Source organism: Patella vulgata, chromosome 4 (assembly GCF_932274485.2).
Source record: "Patella vulgata chromosome 4, xgPatVulg1.2, whole genome shotgun sequence".
In the NCBI taxonomy this organism is placed as follows: Eukaryota; Metazoa; Mollusca; class Gastropoda; family Patellidae; genus Patella; species Patella vulgata.
Window position 1 is genome coordinate 57,438,928 of NC_065882.2, and position 12,960 is coordinate 57,451,887.

Below are 12,960 nucleotides of genomic sequence, written 5' to 3' on the forward strand. Positions count from 1 at the left end.
TCACAATAAACTTGCCATACCTGTATAGTATGATTGACAGTATCCCATTTAATATTATAATTTCTATACTTAAAAACCACTCAGACCAACAAGCTAGACATGCATGAAAAAGGTGGATATTGGATTATAGTTAGACACCTTTACATCATCTTCAAACATGTAGAAAATAAATGTTAATCCCGAGCAAGTATTTAAGGAACACATACTGCTATTTTAAATTACAAAACTTATGGCTCGCATGTACACGCATTGTGATGCATAATAGTATGTATCGTCTCCACATAGGTAGAAATACAACGTATAAACAACACAAGATAATTCTCTTCATGTCAAAAAATATTTATTTTACAAGAGTCCCTATAATTTACAATATATTGTGAATAAGACGTCAAGGTTTATCTTTGTCCAGTAGAACAACGACTTCTATCTATAGAAATGAGATGTCCTCACTGAATCCCCTTTACATTATTCATTATGGAATTATTGAAACAAATTGTATTATACTTTTGAGAAAATGTATCCTGTTTTAGCTAACTTTTGGATAGATTTTATTTTAATAATTCACGACAGCATCTGGTGGGGGAATGGGATGTTTTTTTTTTAAAGTCTCGTCAGCACAATAAGTAAGTAAATAATTGTTTATTAACGTGTCACACATTGGATACAATAAAATACATACATCTTAAATTTATATTAAATAACAGCAGTGTCCGAACTATATGGACCCATTTATCACTGCTTATTAAAATCAATTCATTAAAACGTCAATAATTAATAAAATACATTAAAATAAAACTTATTCCTGGTCTTAACGTGTTAAAAGACAGTTTGCAAGGATAATGTTATTATTGACAGTTAAAATACTTCAAAATCCTTCTTCTGAAGAATTATATTTACAAACAGTTTGTTCAGGATATCTGTGTAGACTCACAGTCAATTAAAAATAGATTTCGTTGTCGACACATGATGAGCACAAAGGACACAAACAATTATTTAGGAGGATAGTAGGCTGGTTACAATAGAGATCCGTTTCTATTGCTAAAGGAAATATGACGCATCTGTGTTTACTAATTACACTTCTTTGAGATCTCGCCCTGGATTCACAAAGCATTTTCAGACTAAAAGAAACATTATTCAAGAGCTAAATCTGCTTATTGCAAGTCTTTCTTCAGACCTTAAATGTTATATAAATTATTAATTAGGCAATGATAACTTGCCAAGACCATAATCAACTCTCGATGCCATCTGATCCTCGAGGTTTTCAACAGATTTAAATATGAATGACAGGTAATGATTTAATTTACAAATGGATAATCTTAACAACGATAACAATCGAGACTACACTGTTCTTCTAACGGCGATAACTCGGCGAAGAATGAAGTAATTTGACGGAAATTTCCAACATATTCCCTTTTCATTAACGCTTTTTAAAACTGTTATAGCGAGGACTTACATACATCTTACATAATGTCTCTATAAATTAAGAATTTACTCAACTTTCAATTACTGTTTATGTGAAATATCTTTGAGAAACAAGAAAGGTTTCCATAAAGGACTATATTTTAAATAAAATAAGGCGAACAATTTTGAGTAAATTCTTAACATAAGTCTGACAATGTCTTTTTGAAATCGGGACCTGTTTATGTCACAAATATAATCCTCAACTCTTAAATCTTTTTAAAATAATCTTTATGTTCTCAATTTATTCTGGTTTGTTGAGTTTCGATCATCCCACAGTTTAAGAAACCAGCTAGATTCTTTAATTATAAATATTTTTTACACAATTTTACTACCGTTACACCGATTTTCTACTGATTTTAATACGTTCCTTTAACAAGATTTTGAACATCTTTCAGACCATCTTCCGTAATCGCAATACTGAGAGCAACATGTATTTTGTTGTTTGTATGGTTACGTATGCAATGAGAGCTACGAGAAATCTGCCGACACTACAGCTTCTCCGTCCCCTCTTCTTTGATTTTCCGATATTATCCCAAATCTTAATGGAATATAATCCCTCTTGGGTTGTGGGTTAACCCTTTCGTTTATGATGCCCGACTATAAATTCAAATACGCTGGAAATTACCGAAATATAAGGGGGAATGCCGAATGTCAGCTCGCGCTTTATCGAAATATTAGTACATGTATAAAAGGTTTCAAAGCACACACTTAATTCAAATATTACAATTCTTATAATATTGCAAATAAAAATCAAGCTTTAAAACTTCCCAAAAAAAAGAGAATATTATGAATAAGAGAATATTATAGATGCTTAAAATGGTGTAACATGCAATAAATATGAAATATAAAATAAAAAAGTAAAAATCTTCAAATTGCAATGACGTTTCCTAAAATAAGACTGTTGCATACGTCTCTAAAATACTCGAAACTTCAATAGAAAAATTACAGAACAAATACTTTAAAGTTATTGTAAAATACATTAACAACGCCTCGACACCAGCTTATCCAAGCGGAAAACATGGATGTTGACCAAATTTCGACAAAGGGGGTGAGGGGGTGTGCTGAATATTGATATGGGTAGTCATCTCTAATGACCACAATTCTTCAGTTAAAATGTGAAAAGAATCCATTAAAAGCTGTAACCTATATTATGTTTACAGGTTTTTTTGCAAAAAAGGGGTGGGGGATATATCCAGATGGAAAGGTTCCGGAACGCTGAATATCGGTAGGGTTCCTCCTCTTATGGTAACAATGCTTTACACCAAATTTGAAAAGAATCCGTTAATAACTTTTTTGTCAAAGCTTGGGTGGTGGGTGTACCAAAATATAGAACAAGGTTTGAGATCGACCCAAATGCTTCCACAAAATCTTGAAAAGAAAAAACGCAGCCCCTATCGAGTTCACAAGTTTCGACAAAGGGGCATACCGGAAAGTCACGGAACACTGAGTATTGATAGGCTATGTCATATCATGACCCCAATGCGTACCACCAAATTTGAATAAAATAACCCATTTAAAACTGTAGCCTCTATCGCATTTACAAGATGTTTAGCAAAGTGGGATAATTTCGGAACGAAAGTCACCGAACGTTGAAAGACGATAGAGTTCTTCCTCTCACACCAAATTTGAAAAAAAAAACCCATCTGTTAAAAACTAAAACCTGAATCGCGTTAAGAAGGTTAAACGGAAAGGGGCGGGGGGGGGGGGGTTCTTGGCACCAAGAATCCGCTAAAAACCGCCGCCATCACACGCGGACTGATGGACGGACAGACGGAGTGGTGGACAGCGTGCCAACAAAATACGCCTACGCTGCAATGTGTTTGTATAATAAAAAATAAGTTATCGATTTTCGTTCTTTATACAAAATACGTGAATTTGTGTCGAAACTTAAGTAAAAATATAATGCTATTAAGTATAATACAATAACGTATAGTGCTATGAAAAACTATGCCTGTTATCTATATCAATAAGTAACTACCGAGTGTTATATCGACTAGGTTGTTTTCTACGTATGTTATGATGTAACAGTAATCAGAATATTAATATATATTCTATAAATTAGCATATACACTAGATGATTTCACGTATTCTGCTGCAAATCTGTGTAAGCTGAGATACTCATCCTGAAATTCAACAAGAAAAATTATCATATTAAAACCCAATACTGCAGGAGGTTTTACACACTATTTATTGCAAGTAGTTATTAAGAAAGGGCCTAAACAATTACTTTAAATTTGTTTAGAAAAAATGAAATGAAATGTGGTTTAACGTCCTACTGATCAGCTCCGACTGGGCTAATGAAGACGGGCATACGTCATATAGTGTGCTATGAGGGAAATTTTGCCCGGATAGTTGCGCTACGGACTACTCTTCTTTTGAATTCCAACTGTCAAGAGATCTTTTACGTGCACACCAATGTGTAGACGGTTCTCAGGCCCTCTGTCCTGCACCACTGACAATCGGAAACCACGCCGGAAAATCACGATGAACGTTCTCGGTCAACACCGGAAGCGAACCCGCGCCCTCTAGGCTAGCGAGCCAGCGTCTTAGTCACTGAGCCATCGTGGCTCCCGAATTTGTTTAGAATGCCATACTTTTAGTTTTTATATATATGAATTCAGTACATCCGGAAACCAAGTTATTTGCTTGTTCTGATTTCCTTACTCCGGGAGCTTTAAACATACTATTTATTGCAAGCAGTTTTTAAAAGGGTGTGAACAATTACTTTAAATTTGTTTAGAATGCCATACTTTGAGTTTTATATCGATGAAAAATAGGGTGTTTATTTTTATGTATATATTAAGAACATCCGAAAACCAAGTTAGTTGACTGTTCGGGTTTCCTTACATTCAATGAGCGTACGAACTATATTTGATTCAGAACCGATTTATATCAAGATCTGGGTCGTAAGAAATGAAGAAGTCAATTACAAGCCAAACCATGAAGGTAAAGGTTAACACAGGCTGTAATATCTCACCTCCGATTTTACCAAGCAAGAGATCTGTTGATGCATTTTTCTAACATTTTCAAATATCTCAACTTCATTGTCCAGTTTTATTCTCTGTATGATATTTCTTATTACACAGAATAATTGACCAACAGAAGGTTCACTGAAAATAAACGACAGCCATGAAAATACTAAAACGTCTTAAAGACGACTTCAGATTTCTGAGATCAGTATGTTAGTAAGGACAAGTAACATTCCACTTACTTAGAGAAGACAGCAATCGGGTGATTAGCGTCACAATGTTGAATATCTATCTGTTCAATCAACTCTTTCATCTGTTTAGCCAATGGTAAAAACAGCCTTGAGTCACGAATATTCATTATTAATACTTGAACAGATTTTGCGTCAGCTCCCTTGAATAAAAGAAATTTGAGAATTCATAATATTCTATAGTAAATAATTAATGTCATATTATAGATTTAAAAATATGATGTGATCATCGGGGTCATGATAGAAAACGAAACTTCAACGTTCATTGAATCTATCTCCACTAGACGCAGTACACATCAACGTTGCATTTCATCCATATTAACATATATATTTATTACTAATTAATATACGTACTTCTTGACAAGTTGAAACACAGATTATGTTTAAATCCTCTGATATACCGACATCAGTTTTACTTTCAAGTTTTAATGACCCAAAAGTTTCTTCTGTACCAGCTTCTGGACATATAGCCACTTCATTCTGAAACGTAAATAAGGCACAACACTGAGGTTTTTATGGACTCAAATTTTAGCTTTTGTCAATTTAACTATGAATGACGACTATCAAAACAAATGAAATGAAATGAAATGAAATGGGGTTTAACGTCCTGCTGTTCTGGTCCTAACCTGGGCTAATGAAGACGGGCATACGCCATACAGTGTGCTATGAGGGAAATTTTGCCCGGACAGCGGCACTACGGCCTACTCTTATATCGAATTCCAACTGCCAAGGGATCTTTTACGTGCACGCCAATGTGTAAACGGGACCTCGGTTTTTCGTCCCATCCGAACGACTAGACAGCTTTCCTTGTCAGCCCCTCCGTCCTGCATCACTCTATCAAAACAACAAACAAAGAACTAAGCATATAAAGTAGACATTTCCCATGGGCAGTTGACTATGTGTCTTCTATACCAACTTCTGGACATATAGTTACTTCATTCTGAGAAAAAAAAATCGGTGGTGGTTTTATTTATCGTTATTCGAAGTATAATGGAGCTCACAGAAATAATAAATATCCAATCTAGTCTGGGACAATTACTGATGAGTTTTAGAACCCATCAACGCCAATAAGTATTTATAACAAAATGATTTTTTCTTCTTTTGAAGAAAGCTGAATTCGCGCTTTATTAAAGACTAAATGAAAGTATAAAGGATGCACACAATTGACACATCTTTCGCCAATAACCTTAAGTGTCAAAACAACAGAAACGGGCATTTCCGACCCATAGGCGAAACCTATACACAAAATTTCACAATCTACATTAATATAAGATAGTAAATCAAGGACTGATTACCTCACTATTCAGTAAAGCCACAACAACAGAACACTGTTTATTTTGTATCAGCTGCCATATTGATTCTGTATTATATCCATTTAGAGCAGCCACAATATAACCATTCAGATTTGTTCTAGACTGAAAAAAAAATCATACTAACTCTCCGTTTCTGTCGTAGGGATTGGGCAGGGGGTGGGGTATTAAAGGGGCTGGGGGTCTATGAAGTCATCGTCTGTCTAATCTAGTTGTTTCCCTAACTTCTCTACTTCAACCGCGATTGCTAAAGACGTCTACTCGTAAGTATATTATTATATTAAAATTTACATACGTTTGTCTCAAAATGACCTAATATTTCTTTCAAAATTCTATTCCTCTTCAAGATAATGTAGCTTTATTAATCAAGACGTTTTCCAGTAATAATATGAATTACATAGAAAATAAAAGCCGTTTGATCTTACGGAAAATGAAACTGGTAATGATTGAGGATGACTGTCCAAGGAATCTGTGCTCTCTGAAAGTAGAAATCAAGAATAGTAAACAAAACCGCAGCTGAACATAATTCCAATAAGTCAATCTAGCAATATAAGAATATTGATTATTTATCGATATAACAATATTATGGATATAAGAATATTGATTATATTATATGGATATAAGAATATTGATTATATTATATGGATACAAGAATATTGATTATATTATATGGATATAAGAATATGGATATAAGAATGTGGTTTCAAATAATCTATCATAACGGTGAAGCCAAATATTAGTTTAGTGAAATTTTTATAATTAACAATATTTAGAAAAGCTGATAATCAAATCAACCACAACTTACTTGTCTCGGGTTTAATTTGTCTTAAGTATTCATATTGTGTTTTTAGAGACAATGTTCCATCCTGCATAGGTTCTTGTTTAAAATCGAATTTTGATTCATAGACTGCCTTGTTTGATCTAGTATCGCCATATTTAAATCCTTGGGTTAACGCCTCGAACACAAATTGAAACTGGCCCTAGAAGTAATCAAGAATAAATATATACCAAAAATAAATATAAATTGAAAATAAATGAACGGAAATATATTTAACAAAATATAAAATAATAACTTTAAAATCTAATGTGTTATAAAACGGTAGCATTGCACTTACCGCTGTTTGTATCATACCCTTCCTCTGATTTCTCATTGTTTTAGTAAATTCAATAACATCAAAGCTTCCTGTCTCTTTTCCTTGTTTTAATCCACAATCTATAGCTATATATGTCCCCGTTCTACCAACACCAGCACTGTAATATAATAATATAATCTATAGATATATATGTGTTCCTGTTTTACCAACATCAGTACTATAATATAATTATATAATATATAGATACATGTTCCTGTTCTATCAGTACTGTAATTAACCAATAGATAGCAATGTTCTAGATCTACCAACACCAGTACTAATAATATAATCTATGACTATAATATTATCCTGTTCTACAAGCACTGTATAATAATATAATCTATAGCTGTAATTGTGTATATAGAAGATAATTATGTACGTACCTACAATGAACAATCTGTGGTTTATTTGAATTAGGTTTATGTTTATTAACCATGTAGAGAAAATCTAACAAATCACTGACATTAGGAACATCATGATCAGGCCAGCTTGTATAATGGAAGTGGTGAAACTTGTGTGTTTCAGTACCCTGGCAATCAAAAGCAAGTCTAAATGTATTTTTCTTCATGTAGAAGTTTTCTAATACAAGTCACGGCAATGGGATCATGAGTGGGATAATATTTCTAGTGGTAATTTGACGTTCATGAAGATTCTGCACTTATGTACTTATCTATTCTCGTAAACCATTTATCATTTATATACCGTACGATATTTTTTAAATCCCATATTTCTTTGTCTTCGCTGACAATGACAAGAAGTTAATTAGTTTGAAAAAGTATAATTTGGAAAGAAAGGACACAAATAGCTTCATATTACCTCTGGTGATAATTAGCAGAAATATATATGATTGCATATAATGTAATATTTATTCTAAAAAGAATAATAAACCAACATTTCAATATTACCTTACTCATAGTTATACAGCGTACAGTGAAGTCAGCTCGCGCTCTTTCCTCATTTAATGTCAGATTTATTTCTCCAAATTTTTGAGATCCTTTTTCTGGCCAGTACTGTTCACATTTGATCTGAGAATACAAGGCAAGATGAACATTCTTCATATGAACAATTTATATAACTTAGAAATGTATATATTGTGTGTAATTAGCCCAAAACAATGTCAATTTACCCTGTGCTTAAAAAAAGATATCCGTGTCTTAAAAACAGATTCCCGAAATTAGAAATGGAATTGCAACAATATATGTGATTAGGAGGTACATGTATTTAAGTTTTCATGCATCTCACATGAGGACTATTCTAAATCATGCGATAATGTCTTTCTCATAAGGACGTCGTATTAATTGCATCTGAAGAAAATAGAGTTTTCCGTAATAGATTAAAATATATGAGTTTTCCGTGAACCCTACAACAGGTAAATATGTGCAACTAATTGAATATTTCACACGCCTTATGTGGGAAGAGTATATGTTAAGGCGTATATATTCAATACAATCATACTCTACCACTGTATAATTTACCAGACTTTATCAAATATTCAAGTTTTATAATAATCCCGTGAACTCATTATAATCAATGTTTTAAAATTACACTAAAACAATTGTTTTGTCAGTGCTTACTTTTCCCTGTTCTTGTACATTAGTCAACATGACAACTTTATCACACTTCTGTTCCCATATCATTCTTACAAAATCGTATATTGTAACTTTGGTAGCACCTGCAGAGAAATAAGCACCATGGCTTCAATATATTGGTTTATTATAGTTTCTTCTCGATGCAAAGTAATGCTTTAAAATGGCCGATATTAATAATGAATTATTTTAGATTAGATAAAGAACTGACAGTTCTCGCTATAGTATAGTTAAACAATCAATAATGAAAAGGGAATATGTTGAAAATTTCGGTCAAATTACTACATCCTGAACGGAGTTATCGTCGTTTGCAGAACAGTGTAGTCTCGATTGTTATTGCTACCGTTGTTATGATAAAAACAAAGTCTAGATTATCCATTTTTAAATTAAATCATTAACTGTCAGTCGTATTTAAATCTGTTAAAAATCAAAATCATCCGAAGATCTAGAGAGTTGATTATGGGCCTGGCGCGTAAATAAATGTCTAATTAATGAGGTCAAACGATATGCGTTAGGCAGATTTAGCGCTTGAATAATGCATTAACCATCACTGTACATAAACATAATAAAGTATTTAGTTAATAAACAAAACTTGAAACTGTTATGTTATCCTTACCTTGTGCTGCTATATAGGCCTTCGATTGCTTATAGCCCTGGAAGCAAATTCATACGATGAATTATTACCGCATTTTATGATCGGGTCATAATCTACGAGATGCAAGTAGTGATTAAGCACATTATACACCCAAATGAAATATCATCACTGGTTTATTAAAGTATACAAGTCGCTAACTCAATATCATCCACTGTCTTCGACATTGCAAACACGACTTATTGGTCAAATTAAATCAACCTTAATGTTGTTATCTTACCGTGAAAAGATGGGATTCTGATATCCAATATTTGAGACAAAATGAAAATTTTAAAATTGGCACATGAATCGCGTGCCAATTTGCTTTCGAGCGCCAATTGTAATGGACGACTTGATGAACGAGGCTAAACATACCCCACAGGAGAATCTATTAGCGTATTTCGCCGAACATAACTGATCAGAAATTACAATAAAAACAGAAACGATTGAATGTTAATCAGTTCATAATATGGTAGCAACGCATATAAAAATGTATTATATAAAAATGTACTATGAATGTATAATATACATTCATAATACATTTTTATATGCGTTGCGACCCATTTGTGTCGATTTCTAGGTGCCAACGAATATAGATTTAGCTCCTTTAAATGGTGCGACATTTTGAAACATGTGCATGGAAACGATAATAGAACACTTGCCGATACGTCTTTATTTTTGGACTGGTTTAAAGATAAAACAAATGAACATATTGCCACTATCTGGTATTATATTCCGATCAATATAAATAAAATGTTCTGCCCCGACTGGGCTAATGGCGACGGGTCAATTATTTATATTGAGAGATAATAAAGATAGTTTCTATATGAAATGGATTTTCGAATGTGTATTATTGTATTTAAATATTGGTTAATAACTATTTTTGCGAATATCATACTTACATCAATGTAGTTGGCATTAATGTAATCAGAATGTGGATCTGTTTTGGATTTTTGGAGTACAACTCGACTGTAATCATCTATTACAATATACAGAAAGAATTTGATAAATGAATAAAATATCAAGACTTTAAAGTCAAAAGCATGAAATAATAAAGGTAGTGTTAGACTGACTAAAGTTCTTATGATATTGCTGAAATGTATTCGAAAGAAATTATCTAATATTAAATTTACTCATTTTGCAATAATGAACATAAGACTATTTAATGACAGTCTTAGATTAGACTATTTAAAACTCACAAGGATAATATCCACGAAATCGGTTCTTAGATCTGTTTTCAGGTTTCTGTGATATATCATAGCTAGCAGTAAAGTCATTTGGCAAAAACTGAAATAAATATGTATGTTGGTAACAGAAAAGTCGTAACACACGCGACATTTTATCATTTCGTGAATTATGAATTTTTCACAATTAAAAAAAAAGAATAATAATAATATACCCCCCCCCCCCCGAAAAGAAAACAACCAAAAAACAACCTAACAGAACATAATTTAAAACTTTCTGATAATTTCGCCCCAGCTCCAAATTAACAAAACAACAGCTATCAGGTAAGGAATATTGCAGCAAGCAAGCAGAATTTAACATACCAAAAAAATATGTTTAAATCCGTTGACATCTTTTGTTTTAATGACGAATGATTCAAACTGATCTAATTTTAGATCGGTATTAATATTGAGCAGATTATAATAATTAGAGTCTTCTGATTCTATTGGTGGATCTGATGACCTTTCAGCTTGAACTTCTGTTGGAATATATGTGTCCATTGACGCTAGAGATTTGTCATCATCGTCTATTGATACTGTTTCATAATGGTTGGCGCTCGTAACAGGGTCAATTTCTTTGTCAAAGTTAGTTACTTTATTTGCTGGCAACTCAAGCTCATCATCATTTATGGTAGCATATACTCGTATGTTATGATGTTCTAAACAGAATAAATATGCACAATAAAAACAAAAAAATATGCATAATAGATAAAGTTGAAAAAAATATGCAAAAAAGAAAAACAGATTTTAATTTTGTGAACAGTGGCACCATGCGTACTAGGAAGAATGACCACACCCTGCCTCATGCATGTCTCTGTCCCCTAGGTCCAGATTTCAGAAGTACATGTAGAGGATAAAACAGACCAACAACCTCAAACATAATACTAAATCACTGGTTTTGTGTATCTGGCTAATATTATTTAATAGGGGTTTACACCACATTGATCGCTGTCTAAGTTATAAGCAAATTCAACCTTCATAATCCTTTTCTCGCGGACGTCTTGTTGGCTGAACAATCGCTAATCTTGGATTTGTAGTATCTGCAATATTGACACCATCCACGTCTTTAGTCTGACTACCGGTGCGTCTACGTCTTCGTCTACAATTAATATAAAATTTTGCAGTATAAGATAGTGTTACAAACTATAGTCAAAATTCCATTCTTAAGATCTAAAAGACACAACACTTAAGTAGATCGGAATTGACCAAAATAAAATTTATCGAGTAACTATATGGTACATGATTATGGTACGAGATGTGGAGTTATTGTTGGCAAATCTGTCCGCCCGTCGGACCACCATCTTAAATCCATCGTCCGATTGACTGACATATGACTGTATATCCATGAAATGTCGGAAGTGTTCAAATTCAATTACCCATGAAATAGCATGTGAACGCCATAGCCTTTAAATTTCGGTACCCGTATGATCTCAACCGAACTTGAATCAAAACATCAATCTACAAACATTCACATGGTTATTGACCTTGGTGGCGCTGTGAACATAATCATGTCAGAAATAGTTGCTTTCGCCGTTTAAGACTAACTCCCAAAACAAGCCCCCTGTTACCTATATTTCCCGTGACGTACATGTCATGTATACATATATAACTAGGTACCTGATTAAGAGAACAGTAATAATAAAAATAACCAATAGGAGTACAACAACACATGTAGCAGCTGGAGCTATAATTTCTACAGGAAGTGACATTCCGTCATGTTGTTTTTCAGCTACAGAGTAAAAAAAAAAAAAAATTAAGAACATTATTATATGTCAGATATCACTACATGCATCCAAACTGCCATAAGGGTTGGTATTTTCGAAAACATTTTTTAGTGTACATGGATTAATTGCAAAGCTTTCAATAACTTTTTAAAAATGAATGTTTTATTAAATGAATCCGGTCTCGTCGACACAGATGACGTGTTCAAATTGATAATTGGGATTGGCAGTAATTGCTTTATTTCTTGCCTTTATTGTTTTAACATGCGCTTTCCCAGATTTGATATCGTAGAAAATACAGTAACGTGTTTATATTATTTTAAGTAATTAATAGATGGAGATTAATGAACCAAATATTGATTTGTTCATAGAATATCCCTTGTGTATTGGTTAACCATACATTCATACCCTTCTTCACAGCCTTTATCACACTCGCCACTAATATGGTCACATGATGACGTAACATTCAGACATTTTCTCTCTGAACATTTATAAACACAACCATCACCATAAAAACCAATTTCACAATCTAAAATAATGAATATGCCGATCCGAAAAGGGTCTGGAATCCGAAAGAAATGGAAATCGGGGTTCTTCGAATTACTACAATAGGTGGATTGGTTTCTTTTATTGAATGTGATTTTTTTTGCACAGGATTATAAATATATTAACTGAAGT

The 12,960-nt window shown here is 33.0% G+C and overlaps 1 protein-coding gene across 3 annotated transcripts; it reads right to left on the bottom strand.

The window, feature by feature from the left end:
• Positions 1-337: 337 nt before the first annotated feature.
• LOC126818967 (receptor-type tyrosine-protein phosphatase epsilon) lies at positions 338-12,293 on the bottom strand. 3 transcript variants are annotated; one of them, XM_050546688.2, is made up of 17 exons: positions 12,179-12,287; positions 11,536-11,660; positions 10,886-11,220; positions 10,538-10,625; positions 10,241-10,317; positions 9,324-9,360; positions 8,696-8,793; positions 8,027-8,146; positions 7,505-7,650; positions 7,104-7,239; positions 6,794-6,968; positions 6,414-6,466; positions 5,974-6,093; positions 5,033-5,158; positions 4,673-4,821; positions 4,439-4,571; positions 338-3,584 (listed from the first exon to the last, which is right to left on the bottom strand). In XM_050546688.2, the coding sequence occupies exons 1-17, from the start codon at positions 12,268-12,270 to the stop codon at positions 3,513-3,515; spliced, it is 2,082 nt and encodes a 693-aa protein (XP_050402645.1). In that variant the 5' UTR covers positions 12,271-12,287; the 3' UTR covers positions 338-3,512. The 3 variants fall into 3 exon arrangements, with proteins under 3 accessions (XP_050402645.1, XP_050402646.1, XP_055956571.1); XM_050546689.2 differs by having other exon boundaries at positions 10,886-11,660; positions 12,179-12,293; XM_056100596.1 differs by lacking the exons at positions 10,886-11,220; positions 11,536-11,660; positions 12,179-12,287 and having other exon boundaries at positions 10,538-10,682.
• Positions 12,294-12,960: the final 667 nt, after the last annotated feature.

Bases quoted from the DNA above. Each gene is read 5' to 3' on its own strand.
- LOC126818967 (XM_050546688.2), bottom strand. From the start codon at position 12,270: ATGTCACTTCCTGTAGAAATTATAGCTCCAGCTGCTACATGTGTTGTT. The intron at 8,147-8,695 runs GTAAGCACTGAC...TTGTATTCTCAG, and splicing joins ATGTACAAGAACAGGGAAAA to ATCAAATGTGAACAGTACTG. The intron at 7,651-8,026 runs GTAATATTGAAA...TTTGATTGCCAG, and splicing joins GCTGTATAACTATGAGTAAG to GGTACTGAAACACACAAGTT.